Source organism: Eleutherodactylus coqui, chromosome 6 (assembly GCF_035609145.1).
Source record: "Eleutherodactylus coqui strain aEleCoq1 chromosome 6, aEleCoq1.hap1, whole genome shotgun sequence".
In the NCBI taxonomy this organism is placed as follows: domain Eukaryota; kingdom Metazoa; phylum Chordata; class Amphibia; order Anura; family Eleutherodactylidae; genus Eleutherodactylus; species Eleutherodactylus coqui.
The window spans coordinates 148,507,374-148,522,090 of NC_089842.1; the positions used below are offsets into that span (position 1 = coordinate 148,507,374).

At 42.9% G+C, this 14,717-nt stretch overlaps 1 protein-coding gene across 5 annotated transcripts in view; it reads left to right on the forward strand.

Moving 5' to 3' along the window:
• LOC136632775 (sodium-dependent neutral amino acid transporter B(0)AT2-like) overlaps positions 1–13,819 on the forward strand; it is a 61,185-nt gene extending 47,366 nt beyond the window's left edge. For all 5 annotated transcript variants that reach the window (XM_066607928.1, XM_066607927.1, XM_066607929.1 and 2 more), the window contains exons 4-12: positions 3,288–3,414; positions 3,892–4,064; positions 5,038–5,148; positions 6,377–6,618; positions 7,220–7,394; positions 7,482–7,683; positions 9,339–9,498; positions 11,543–11,705; positions 11,918–13,819. In XM_066607928.1, the coding sequence (XP_066464025.1) occupies positions 3,288–3,414; positions 3,892–4,064; positions 5,038–5,148; positions 6,377–6,618; positions 7,220–7,394; positions 7,482–7,683; positions 9,339–9,498; positions 11,543–11,705; positions 11,918–12,235 (1,671 nt within the window). In that variant the 3' untranslated portion in view covers positions 12,236–13,819. The remainder of the gene's footprint in view (positions 1–3,287; positions 3,415–3,891; positions 4,065–5,037; positions 5,149–6,376; positions 6,619–7,219; positions 7,395–7,481; positions 7,684–9,338; positions 9,499–11,542; positions 11,706–11,917) is intronic.
• Positions 13,820–14,717: the final 898 nt, after the last annotated feature.

Consider the following 14,717-nt stretch of genomic DNA (forward strand, 5'->3'; position numbering starts at 1 on the left):
AGATAGTCAGGGACGCAACATCCATAAGAGAGATTGCACGGGAATTTTACTCCTCTCTGTATTCCTCGAAACTGGAAAAAACGGTAGAACAAATCGAGGAATACTTGGCGGATATAAGAACACATAAATTGACGGAGGAACAGAGAGAGTTTCTAGATGCACCAATAGACTTGGAGGAGATGCAAGAGGCAGTAAAAGATATGCAAAATAACAAGGCCCCAGGGGAGGATGGTTTCCCAATAGAATTTTACAAACAACATGCAGACACTTGATTACCACAACTCCTGGAGACATGGGCGGGGGCGGAAAAGGAAGGGGAACTACCACAAACAATGTGAAAAGCAAAAATAATAATTCTGTTAAAACCAGAAAAGGACCCCCTGTTGATGGACTCGTATAGGCCGATATCGCTGTTAAACGCGGATGTCAAAATTATAGCAAAAGTTTTAGCCAAGCGGCTATCACAAGTGGCATCCACCTTGGTGCATCCAGACCAGAGTGGGTTTATACCAGCAAGATCAACGGCAACGAACATCCGTAGAGTATTTCTAAACCTACAAATACCCGTAGATAATACCGGAGACAGAATCATATGCTCACTGGACGCGGCCAAGGCGTTTGATAGCGTTGAGTGGCAATACCTGTGGAAGGTACTAGAAAAAATGGGCTGTGGCCCAATATTTGTGAGACGAGTAAAACTCCTATATGCTAGAGCGGAGGCGGATGTGTCCATCAACGGGGGGTCATCAGAAACATTCCCACTACATAGAGGGACAAGGCAGGGATGCCCACTATCGCCACTCCTGTTTGCACTTGCAATAGAGCCCCTAGCATGCAAAATTCGGTCACACCAGGAAATAGTGAGATTCATAAGAGGAAACATGGAGGAGAAAATCGCTTTGTATGCAGACGACATGTTATTATTTTTAGGGGACAGGGAAAAATCTTTAGAAACCACGATGCAAACAATAAAAGAATTTGGAGCCTTCTCAGGACTCGCTATCAATTGGACCAAATCCGAAATACTATCAATAGACACCCCAGACATGCAGGTTGCCAACAGAGAATTAACCCTGAAATGCACCCCAACAATTAAATATCTGGGAGTTAAAATTACGAAAGAGGTCAGTGAGTACGGGAAAATAAACCTGGAACCACTTATGGAAAAATGGAAACAAAAACTTCACATATGGAAAAAACTACCCATGACAATCATAGGAAGAGTGAATCTTATAAAAATGATATGGATGCCCCAATTACTGTATCTAATACACAACTCCCCACACTGGATAACACAAAAATTTTTCCACAAGGCCAAGGGACTGTTTAGAGAACTCATATGGGGAGGGAAGACACCTAGGATAAAATTAGAACTGCTATACAATTCAAAAGAAAAGGGAGGATTAGCCTTGCCCAATCCGTTCTCGTACTTCATGGCCTCCCAGCTGCAACATCTCAGGGGATGGGAGACAGAAGAAACACACGACGCTAGTTTCAGAATCCTTAAAAATCTCTTTAACGGATCACATTTGTTTGAAACCCTGGAACGTGGAGCGTTTAAAAAAAACGGTCAAAGTGCCCCCACGCTATTATTGATACATAAAATATGGTGGAAGACCAGAAACATGCTTGATATAAAAAACTGCACACAACATACCCCCATATGGAATAACCCGCACCTGCCAGAAATCAACAAGCTAAAAGGATTCCAAGGGTGGAAAGACAGGGGAGTTAGGAGAATGGACCAGATACTGGAGGGGGGGGAACTAAAAACCTTCGAGCAGTTAAGGCAAAACCACGACATCCCCAATAGTGACTTTTACAAATATCTGCAACTTAGACACGCTATACAAGCGGAAAAAAACACGGCGGAAATAACAATGGTAATAAATATAGTAGCGGACATAATAGGAAAAGCCACCACCACAGCGGGGAAAATATCTGTACTATATTCCCATATACAGGACACGGTCAATGCACACAACCCGTTATCAACAAGAGCAAAATGGGAGGCAGACATAGGGCCCATTGAGGAGTCGCACTGGGAGGAAATCCTACAAATGACACCCAAGCTATCTCTGAGCGAATCACACAGAGTCTCACAAATATTTCTAATACACAGAGTGTACCGCACCCCGGCCTTCTTACACAATATAGGAATGAGAACCTCCCCGATATGTGTAAGGTGCAAAACCCACACGGCGGACCTAATCCACATGCTATGGCGATGTCCGAAATTGCACAGATATTGGATGGGAATAAGAAATGCAATTAACGCGGCATTTGGCATACGTATGGACTTTACACCATACGTGTGCATTCTGGGATACATACAAGACCTAGCGTTGGATGATCATGAAAAACTAGCGGTAGCCAGACTATTGTATATAGCCAGAAAAACAATAGCCCAGCGCTGGTTGGACGAAGAACCACCCACGCTGGGAGAATTCAAAAATAAGGTCAACCAAATTTTACCGTGGGAAAGGAGTATTTACACTAAGCGTAAGACCAGTCAAAAATATCAGGACATATGGCTGAGATGGATACACGCCCAGAGCAGTAATGTTGGACCAAATACATAGGGAGTGGTGAGCCGTGTGGGGAGGCACCAGTAAACCGGGGATTTACTAAGACATAACAACGTATGTAATGGATATATATAAAGTTTATTGGGAAATGTAGAACAAATTACAGACTCGATATACAATAAAATAAAGTGGTAAGGAGTAATAGGGAAAAGTTAAGAAAGGAGGGATTGGAGAGAGAGAGACCGGGCAACGGGCAAAAGAAATATGACCCCCCCTCGAATGCAACAAAAAATCTAACCCTGAATCAATAAAAGAAAACAGCAAGAAGATAAGCAACACGAAGACCAAAGAAGAAAACAAATATACGTTACAAGAACTGTTATTATTGTTTACAACACAACACTGTGTTCATTCAGAGACAGTTTACCCAAAGAACAGAACGTTGAGAGAGAGATCTTAGGGGGGATGGGGGAGGGAGGGAGGGGAAACCAAAGATTTGTTAAAAAAAATGTTTTAAAATATGCAAAAGGTGAAAAAGTTTAATAAAAAATACTTTAATTAAAAAAAAAAAATGGTTCTGTATGAAACTGGGGGAAACAACGCAGCCCAAAATTTGGGCTGTAAAACCACCACATGAGTAAAATCCCTAAAAAAGTGTTTGGTTCTTTTGGACTGCAACACCCTGGTCCTTAAGGGGTTAATTGTTAATCTCAATGAAATGCAATAAGTACTGTAGATGCCTTGTCTTTCTCCCCCTAGGTGTGTTCCTTTGTGGCACTTTACTATAATGTCATCATTGGATGGAGTCTTTTCTACATGTTCAGTTCCTTCCAGTACCCACTGCCATGGGAAAACTGCCCCACCCTGGCTAACCAGACACAAAAAGGTAGGTTGCATATAGAGGATAGTATATAGACGGTTCATCTCACTTCTTGTACCAGGAGTCACACAACTCTCTATTAAACTCATTACTTAGGAGTGTGGAACACTAGCATATTGGGGGCCACTAGTGTGGTGGCAGATCTATTATAGGACTGAGGGATCTGCTACATGATCCATCACGTAGATGTTGTATAAACAGGAGATCCAGGAGAGCCCAACAAATATGGATGGACCCCACAGAGTTTGTCTGTCTTTTGATCAATAGCAACAGCTTTAATTGTGATCACCGCAGTCCCTCCCTGGTAAGGGACAACTCATATAAGAGCCCTGAGGGGTAAAAGTAACCCTCTTCATTCTCCGAGTCCAAGTCAGTCTATTGTGGGTATACAGAGATCAATGCATGCTTTGTCTTTTAGTTTAAGGTGGACGTTCCTTTTAATCTTATAACACCTGAGGTACTCTTATTGTGTGTTCCTTGCAGAGCCAGAGTGTGCCAAGAGTTCAGCCACGACGTACTTCTGGTACAGAAAGGCCCTGGATGTCACCGACTCCATTGGGGCCTCTGAGATGAACTGGCCAATGACAGGCTGCCTGATCTTCGCCTGGGTTCTTGTGTGTGGAGGAATGATCAAAGGAATCAAGTCTTCTGGCAAAGTAGGTTCATGAATCTGGTTACATTCTGTAACGAAGATGTAATTATCAAGGTTACAGATTTTCCATTAAATATTGAGTATTTAAATGTTTTTAAAGTTTCTTTACAATAAAGACACTAAAGGGCCCAAACAAAAGTTTTTACCCAATCATCGGGCTGTGTGAATATGCCGCCAATCATCTGCTTGCTTGTTCATCGGGTTATCCCATCTGTCATGCAGAGCCCAAAATTATCGTTATTGGAAGCACAACTACTCATGTAAATGAGATGTGCTGTCGACGGTGATGATATGAGGAACGAATGATTGTATGAATGATTGCAATCATGTCTTAATTGGCCTGCATGAAAAAGGCCAGACAAAGAGGCCTAAATGTGCAGCTGGTCCTTCATGAAGCAAATACTTCCAGCCTTTGGAACTTCACATGACAATACTCCTCCGACCTGTAACACTCCTGTGTATGAAGCTAAACTACTTCTGTTTTGCCACCGCAGACCATTCTAGCATATTGACTGGTAATGTCATAAATACCAGCAGTGGGGGTCTAGAGCCCCAAATCATACCGCTTTTCTGACACACTGCCACTCCCTACCAGACACTGTGTACAAAATGTGTTGCGATTGTAACACAAAATTTGTCAGAAATGTCAGTCTGTGAAAAATCCAAAGAGACTGTTGTGCTTTACTTAGCGCTGTGGTCCGCTATTTTATAGCCATTGGTGGGACAGACCCCCTGTGATCAGACACTGGAGGCATATGCTAGGAAAAAGCTTTAACCTTAAAGTTGTCCCTACAAGGTTACACTAGCAGGCAGATCAGCAGTCCAAGGCCAGATGCATTATTCCTTCCTCTTTTAGCTTTTAGTGCACTCTTGGCTTGATGATCCCATTACACATAGACATTTAAATGAATTATGTGTGATGATAACTGCACTGGATATTTCAACCTGCCTTAAGTAAAGCCTATTTGTATTTTCAGGTCATGTATTTTAGCTCCATTTTTCCCTACATCGTACTGGTCAGTTTCCTCATCCGTGGACTTCTACTGGACGGTGCTCTGGATGGAATCCAAATCATGTTTACACCAAAGGTACAGTCCAGAGCATTAACGAGGTCTTCCGGTTTTGAAAAGCCATTAGAGATGAGCGAGCGTACTCGCTAAGGCAAACTACTCGAGCGAGTAGTGCCTTATGCGAGTATCTGCCCGCTCGTCTCTAAAGATTCGGGTGCCGGGGGGGGGCGGAAAGCAGCGGGGGAGAGTGGGGAGGAACGGGGGAGATATCTCTCTCCCCCCCCCCCCCCCCCCCCCCCACTTCTCCCTGCTCACCGCCGCAACACACCACTCTCCCCCGCCGCCGCCCGAATCTTTAGAAACGAGCGGGCAGGTACTCGCATAAGGCACTACTCGCTCGAGTAGTTTACCTTAGCGACTACGCTCGCTCATCTCTAAAAGCCATTTTTCTATACCACACTACGGAATATTGTGTTAACAGAGGGAGGTCTGCTGTTCACAATTCTTATCTCATTGCCAGAGCTGAGATCACTTACAAAGCGCGTCTCTCTTTCTACAAAATGCCAAAGAAACTAATATATACATTATACGCATTATACAAGCAATCGGCAGACCACATTGTGAAATCGCCTAGTGGGGCTAAAAAATAATTGGAGTTTAGGAAAGCTTCCAAAAATAAAGTTTTCAAAATGGAAAAAAATGAATAAAAGTATTTTGTAAAAGTCTTCAAATAATTAATTTGCATATGTATGACCGCACTCATGTCTACCCTTTATAAAGAGGTTAACATGTTATTTACACCGCACAGTGAACAAGGTAAAAAAAAACAGCTGCAGAATTGCCTTTTTTTATCCCATCAGTTGTCCTCAGGGTTGGAGCTGGAAGTATAATGGACTGCTGCCTATTACACTTCTGATTTTGCACTGCGGTCAGAGCCGGAAGTCCAATAAGAGGCTTTGCTCCAATTGGTTTTTAACTTCGACTCCAATTATGACATCTACACTGATAGCGGCTCCAGTGACCAACTATTGATGACCTATCTTAAAGGATAAGTCACTAATAGTAAAAGCCCCCAAAACGACTTTAATCAATAAGTTATATGCAGCCCAATTTTGGTACTATTGAAAAATGCAACTCATCCAGCAAAGAACAAGCCCTCACACAGCTACATTAAGCGAAAATTTAAAAAGTTATGGTCTCTGAATTTCTGCACCTCAAATACGAAAAATTAGGCTTAGTAATGAAGGGTGATCCCTCCAGTCATTTACTGGTTAACTAAAATTTGATGTATTGTTTTTCTTTTCAGCTGGAAATCTGGGGAGACATACAGGTTTGGCGGCAGGCGGCTACCCAGGTCTTTTTTGCTTTAGGTCTTGGATTTGGAAGTGTGATTGCCTACTCCAGCTACAACGATCGTGAGAATAACTGCCACTTTGATGCCATTTTGGTGTCATTTATCAACTTCATGACCTCTATACTGGCAACACTGGTTGTTTTTGCCGTTCTGGGATTTCGTGCAAACGACATTACAAAACAGTGTTTTTTGGCGTAAGTGGTAATTTTATGCCTTCTCGATACAATAACTTAGTTTTTTTTCTTAGATCTAAACCTCCAGATGACCCAGACCCAATAAAGTAGAAGGGGACAGCACATTCAGTAAACAAAGGTCTCTTTATTTCACCTTCAACGACCTTTAGTTTCATGGATTGGTGTAAGAAAGGTTTAAAGGAATTGAAACGTTGCTAAAGAGGCCGTTGCTTATTAGACCAGTGTCCGACTTGCATGTTTGGGCATACAGGGTAAAGCAGAACATTGCGGTGTACTTCTTGCAGCATCTGGCACCCTCTGCAGCACCAAAATCTGCAGCATATTCTGGAATTGAATTGCATCTAAATCCACAGCATTTAGTGCAGATTCTGAGAGGGTCCGCAGCTGATTTCACCCTTTCAATTGAAGGAAGGGGTGATTCTGCTGTGGATCAATGTCAAAATCCTTACCAGTAGTGTAAAGTTTGATGCAGCTTTTGGTGCAGATTTCCCTCTGAAAGATATCTGCACCAATTCCATTATGTGAATGTATCCATAGTGCTACAGAATTTTTTTGCACACGCTTATGTCACCCCCCCCTTTTCTTCTTCTTTTTTTTTTAGCAACCAGGAGAAGATTCGAGGTTTGATTGCAGACAGCACTTTGCAGGCTCTTACTTTACCTTTTGACAACATTACTGTGGCGGAGTACAGTAATTGGTACACGACAGTGGATGCTGAAGCCAACCTGACACAGTATGGCATTACAAATTGCCGGGTAGAAGATGAGATGAACAAGGTTTGAGGACTCTTGACACTTTCTTAGTGTAGTATCAATACACATATTTGCCTGGTCGGGTAACCTCTGCATTCATCTACCTTGCAGGGTGTGGAAGGGACGGGATTGGCTTTCATTGCCTTCACTGAAGCGATGACTCGTTTCCCTGCTTCCCCATTTTGGTCTATACTATTTTTCCTCATGTTACTGAACTTGGGACTCAGCACTATGTTTGGAAACATGCAAGGAATAATCACTCCACTGCTTGACAACTTCACGTGTTTACGCAAGAGGAAAACCATATTCACAAGTAAGAACATTTATTCATGTAACCTACAGTGCTATAAAGAGATTGCCCAGCTCAGTCCATCAGTCCCTGTCCCCTGTTCCCCATCTCAAACAAACATAATAGGTTCATTATCTTCCTATAAAATTGTCAATAAAGGCCCATTTACAAGTAACGATTATTGCTGGAAATTTGTTCAAACGACTGAAAATAAGCGAGAATCACTACATGTAAACGCGGGCATCGTTCACTTTTTGTTTGAACGATGATTTAAGGTGAACTTAAAATCCATCATTCAGACACTGAGAGATAAAGTGTCTCTCAATAGACCGCATGCTGTTATCCCACAGAAGACTGCAGATAACATTGTAATTTGCTGGCAACCATGAGCAGAACAATGCAGCTGTTTGCACAGCTGAGCATGTGATTAATCACATGCTGGGCTCTGCAAACAGCTCCTGGAGGCCCTTTTACATACAATGAATATGGTAAAGTATTAATGGTCATTAACACTTTATGCAAATAGATCACAAAATCGTTTCAAAGATTATCTTTGCGTGTAAATGGGTCTTAAATTGTTTGGATTGTGGGAGGAAACAAGAGTACTCAAGAAAACTCGCATGTAGAAAATACAATCTCATGCAGATGTTGTCCCTGGTCAGATTCAAAGCCAGAACCACATTGCATCAAGGCAATCGGGTAACTACTGAGCCACGGTACTGCGCTAGACCTTCACTCTTGATTGATTGTCTGTGTGGATCATACAAGCATGTCAGCCACCCTGCATGCATAATCTAGCAGGTTGGGTGTTATTCTTCCATATCGCAGGCAGTATTGATGATGGGTATACCCGCTTTATATCAACCATTAAAAGAGTTTTCCCAACTTATGATGTTATGACATACCGCACAGTTATGCCATACAACCATAACATATGGGGGTCCATCTTATGTGTCCCTGCCCATCATAAGAATCAGGAGGCCAAGGTCCATTCTACGTATTTTCAGCCCACTGTGTGGCCAGGAATGTCGCTGTGATGGAGCAAGAGCTCTTAGGGCTCCTTCTCACGGACAGATTTCCGCCGCGTAATATGCGGTGGAAATCCGCCACGTTGCCCGCAGCTATTGAACCAAATAGCTCAATGCTCACGGTGCGGAATTCCATCGCGGGATTCCGCACCATGAAATCACCCGACCTCACCCGTGGCATGTTCTATTTGCCGCGGGTGTACGCGTGGACAGCTTCCATTGCAGTCAGTGGAAGCCGTCCGTCATGCTATCTTCCACGGCCGGCGCGTCATGTGACGCTGTGGGCGTGTCATATGACCTGGCTGGCGCGTCACATGACGCTGCGTCACGTGCTCTATTGCGCATGCACGCCGAAGCGTAATGCGGGACAGAAGACGCCGGATCAGGAGTTAGGTATTGGGGTCTCTGGGGGGCGCCGTAACGGGCTCCGCCGTGGAATTCCGCGGCGGAGCCCGTCACGGCCGTGGGAAGCCGGCCTTAGAGTGTGTTCACAAACAGCAGAAAATCTGCATAAAAATTGCTAAAAAAAATGTGGCGAAATCTATCCTTGCCACTGCTATGGATATAGATTCTGTTAGTTATATGGACTAGGTAGTAGCACTGCACATTCTTTAGAGTAGGTGTCATTCTCTTTGTGTTTTTTTGTTTTAGTTCTCTGCTGTATATCTGGTCTCCTGATTGGGTTCGTCTTCGTTCAGAGATCCGGGTCCTATTTCGTCTCCATGTTTGATGACTATTCGGCTACTTTGCCTCTTATCATTGTTGTGATATTTGAGAATGTGGCTGTGGCCTGGGTGTACGGGGCGGACAGGTACACTTCCTTTATTATTATCTTAATGTCGTCATATAATTGAAGTTTAACCAATATTAAAATAATGATTCATTGTTCATTCTCGCTGGATCATAGAATTCTGGACAATAATCGTTCAGTGTAAATGTCGGCAGCGAATGATAATTCTCTCGCCGCAGGTAAAAAAATCATCTTTGAATGACTGCCTGTTTAGTTTGAATGGAAGCAGCCTACTGGAAGGACCTCCGGGGCGCCCTGCCTCCATTCACTGAGCCATCCTGTTTTCATCACCGTAGTGATCAGCACTGGGACAGCTGTCAGGTGATGAAGCGCCTAGCAGTCATCCTGCATAAGAGGGTCCTTATTGCTTTTACTATCAGGCTTCAGTTAGTTTCTGACGGTTAGGATGGCGAGCCATGCTGCAGTATTGTATCCAGCAGAAAAAAACCTGATAGGGGACAAAAACCTAATCCATTATAAATGGGTAAAAATTCTAATTATGGATCCATCATTTGTACCATGGTTACGGTAAAAACAGAAATCATGATTCCAGCTTCTACAGAGCCTAACTGTACATTTTTATAACTCTACATGCTGATAGACTGGCATATTGCAATTTAGTAACTCCTTCAAGTTACTACAGCAGCTGCCTTTTGTATTAAAAATTAGCCACTAGATGGCGCTGGAGGTGACTTCAGTTTCTAAATTCATTTGATACTCTTGAATAAATAGACAAAAGTATTCTAGACATAATATCTTTATTGGCTAAGCAGAAAAATCCTACTTGTAAGCATTCAGAGCTCAGAGGCTCCTTCATCAGAAATGACAAATGTACAACGATTTAAACAATGTTACATCAATATAAACCAGAGCCTTAGAGCTAAGCTTTATGTATAAGATGGGGAAGAGACAATGACTTAAATATGATACGGGGTGCAAGGAGCCCTGAAGGAATTTACATTGAAGAAACAAAACAGAATCTACAGTCGAGGATGAATTTGCGCAGACATACCAAAGCAGCTGGATACACCCATGGGGAACCTTTTCTCTGGACCAGAACAGAGTAATGCATCTTATAGTCTTAATACTCAAAAAGTCATTTTAAGAACAACACAGAGAAAAATATGTGAATTCAATTTGATAAAAACCTTTCCAGCATCAACACAAGGGCTAAATCAACAACTGGGTTTCACACCCATCAGCCCCATCTGTGCCTTCTTAAGGGAATTTTTGGGGATTTAAGAATAAGGGTAAATAGCCTAAAAATGAATAAAGATTGAATACACTATCCCAGTGGCTCCCTGTCCAGCGCTGCAACGCCAGTGCCCGCTGCAGGAACTATTGTGCACGTGACCACTCAGCCAATCACAAGCTTTAGCAGCCACAGAGGAGGAGTCACAGCTGACGTCTGTTAGTGGCTGAGCGGTCATCTGCACAGTGAACGTCACTTGTCTGCCCACCGCTTCTTCTGGGTTCTGTACGACGGGCACTGGGGCTGCAGCGCTGGACGAGGAGCTGCCAGAATAAGGGAGTATTCAAGTTTTATTTTTTTTAAGCCCTTTAAACGTCTGTGATTTTATAATCCATTTTTTTAAATAGCAGTATTTAAAGGGAACCTGTCATCACATATCCACACCATTAACTAAGTTATGGTACCCATAGGCCAGGTCCCAAGGAGTCTGGGGATGTACTTTTTATAATCACTCAGCTCCCCATTCCTGCAGGTCACCCCTGAAGGTTGGCACACTGATCGGGCTCAGCTGTTGCGAGCTCACCCCCATAAAGAGCTACATACTGGCGGACTAGTTATATAATAAATGAAAAACAATTTTCAGTGGAGTGGCCCTTTAAAGTTGACGGATTTGGAACTCTGTACCAGAAAAATGGGGTTCTGGCTTATATAAAAATATTAAGAAACCAATCAACAGACTTTTTTTTTTACCTATTTAGATTTTAACTCAAAACAGACTAAATGATGTTGGAGGGTTGACCTCCTCATTGATATAGAACTACTTTTTGTTGCTGCCCATATTTTATACAACGTTTTTTATTTGTCTATGTTCAGGTTTATGGATGACATTGAAAAAATGTTAGGCTATCGTCCTTGGAGGCTGTACAAGTATATGTGGCAGTACATCAGCATCCTGGCCATGATTGGTCTCCTACTTGCCAGCTTGATTAGAATGTGTATTGCACACCCCACGTATCAAGCCTGGAACATGGAAAAGGTAAAACTGAGCCGATGGAATCCAACTGGATAATTTTGGCTTTTGATCATGTGTTCACACTTATCCTCAGCACCCGTTGTGAGGTCCACCAAGCAATGGAAGTCTTTTTTAGCAAGAAATCGGACTTCTGTTGCTTGGTGGATCCAGAAATGAATGCTGAGGATAGCCTTTACCCATGCATTTATTACTCTTTTGTTTGCTCTATCCTTTAGGCAGCTGAAGAGAAGTTGGAGTATCCACCATGGGCTCTGGCCACCCTGATCAGTTTGATCGTAGTAGCTTCCTTGCCCATTCCAGTAGTATTCCTAAAACAAATTCTACAAGACCGGTTACAAAGTCTGCGAACAAAGTCTTATGGGCAATGTGAATACAGTCAAGGCTGTACTGTTGACGAGGTTCTGGAGCCCACCGAAGAGGACATTCCAAGGTGCTTGAATGGGTACCTACATGTGGAGATGGAAGATCTTGCTGAGAGGGGCAAACTGCTGAGCGATGGAGATGAAGAGAACAATGACAATGTAACGAGCTAAACACAAGGCAAATACAGGGGAACTGTTTATGGGATGTAGAACTAGATCAAGGTCACTAAAGCACCTTCAGATGATTTTCAGACATTCAAGTGGTACCAAGCAGACAAGCAGGCCTGGTCTGCCCAGGGTTGGTAATCACAGTCTTCATTTCCTGGAAGGGGCAAATTGGTGCCTGGCAGTGCCATGTTGAAAATTTTTATACTGTGCCAATTAACCAATTCCTTCTTGGACTTAGCTGCTTCCCGCCAGTATTTTAAGTTCCTACCTCTCACTCAATGGTACAAATGTATAAAATCGTATGTGGGGAACACGATATTACAATACTCCAAAATGGCAAACAGTGAATAACCCATCACTGAGCACTTTTTACTTGCCAGTCACAGACCTGCGAAACCTTTTGCCTGTTGCAGGCTGATAACGGTAATGTGGTCGGAGCCAATTTTCTATGTTACTGCTGGAGCGTAGTTACTGATCCTACGAGGAAGGGACCTACCTACCTGTTACAACATTTCTTTGTATTGCACAGTATGTAATATCTATATATTATTTTTTTTAATTGGAGAAAAAGGTGGATTGTATTGTCATATTACTTTCCAAATGCTTGAACGACAATCCTGAAGAACAAACGGACGGTTTCCAGGTATTTGTCGGAACTGAAAATTGGGGCATTTTGATACTACGCCCTTCATCTTATCAGATGGACCTGAAGATGATATTTATGGCTGTGTGCAAGCTTTGGCTTTAGGAGTAAATATTGTGTCTATTTTATAGCGTAAGCTTATTTTATTTGTCAGCACCGAACTAATAATGTCATTACTGTAATGTACAATGCTTCCTATTGTGTTATCAGTCCTATGTGTGCCATTGCTTCTATTGTATGACTGGCATTCTCGGTTCTGTGCCAACCATGTCCAGGTTAGGAGTAAGTGACGGTTTGTAGAGAATATCCTCAATTAAGCAAAGGAACCAAAATGCACTTAATTTGCTGACGGTGCCAAGCTTTATGGTCAGTGTTTCCTCTCATAGCCTGGCTGCTCAAAAAGTGTATGGCAATTGGCTCACCTCTGATCATGAAGGCCCAGGCTGCTCTGTGGATTCAGCCATACAATGTCTGGTGGATTTGGGGGTCACACACCACAATGTTTTGCACATAGAAATCACCCTTACCATTTAGTTCTCATGGAAGGCAGTTGTCATAGAGGAAGTCGGCAGCAACTTTTGCACAACCCATTTTTGCTTGGAAGGGGTTGCAGGACAGCCCCTGTCCATATAACTTATTAGGGCATAGGGTTGTCATAGAGGATAGGGATCTCCTGCTTGGGGCCACCTCTATGAGACAAAGTGAGTCACTGCATAGAGATACTCTGGAGGATGCAGGTTATGGAAGGGTGTTCTCCACCTGGTTCGCTCTTTTAATACTGTTCCACTCCTAGTTCATTCCTATAGGTGCAAATAAGGTGTGACCTCGGAATACCAGTCCAACCTGTGGCCTAATACTGTAAACGGATCAGATATGACTGAGGTTTAGTGTGTAAACTGGATATAAATGTACATTTTTTAAAAATAAATTAATTTTGTGGCTTAGTTATGTCTTGAGTCTTTTTGGAGTCACTTAACAGAACATATTGGAGAAATACAGGGGGTGGACAAAAATATGGAAATGCCATACGAAATGCATGGGATTTTAACCATAAGCTGCCCTTTTTACTCCTGCTTGGAGCTTTCCCGACAAATTTGTGTTTACTTCACCTCTTTCCCTGCTCTGGGTGCTTTTGGGAGCAGCTGGTAACGGCAGCTGAGTGGCTCAACCCCCTGACCAAAAGAAACTTGTTGGCAGATGTTCACTTCTGCTCGGCAGCATCTGTGTCATATTAACTCTACTTAAAGGGGTTGTCCCGCGATAGCAAGTGGGGTTAAGCACTTCTGTATGGCCATATTAATACACTTTGTAATATACATCATGCATTAGCAGAAGCCCTGTGCGGAGCGAGCACGCCGGAGCGGCCCCTTCAGCGCAAGCGCGTCTAATCCAGGGAGAAGGCAGCTTTGGTCGGCGCCATGGAGACGGGGACGCCAGCATCGGAGGGGTTAAGTGTATAACTTCTGTATGGACAATATTTAATGCACGATGTATATTACAAAGTGCATTAATATGGCCATACAGAAGTGCTTAACCCCACTTGCTATCGCGGGACAACCCCTTTAAGTTACATGGGATTATAAATCATATTTCAATAAGCCATGTAGAGACCGATTTTAAGGCATGCATTTTGTATGGTGTTTCTATATTTTTATTCACCCTCTGTATATACAGATAAGCTTAAAAGATGAAAGGGTTGTTCCCATATTGTCCAAACATGTACGAGCTCTGGACAAGGTGGTCAGAGAGTGGAAACAGCTGAGCGTTGCTGGGCTGTGGTGTTTGTGCAACTCTCATAGAAGTCAATGAGAGTTAGCATAGTTGGCTACACTGTTTCCATGA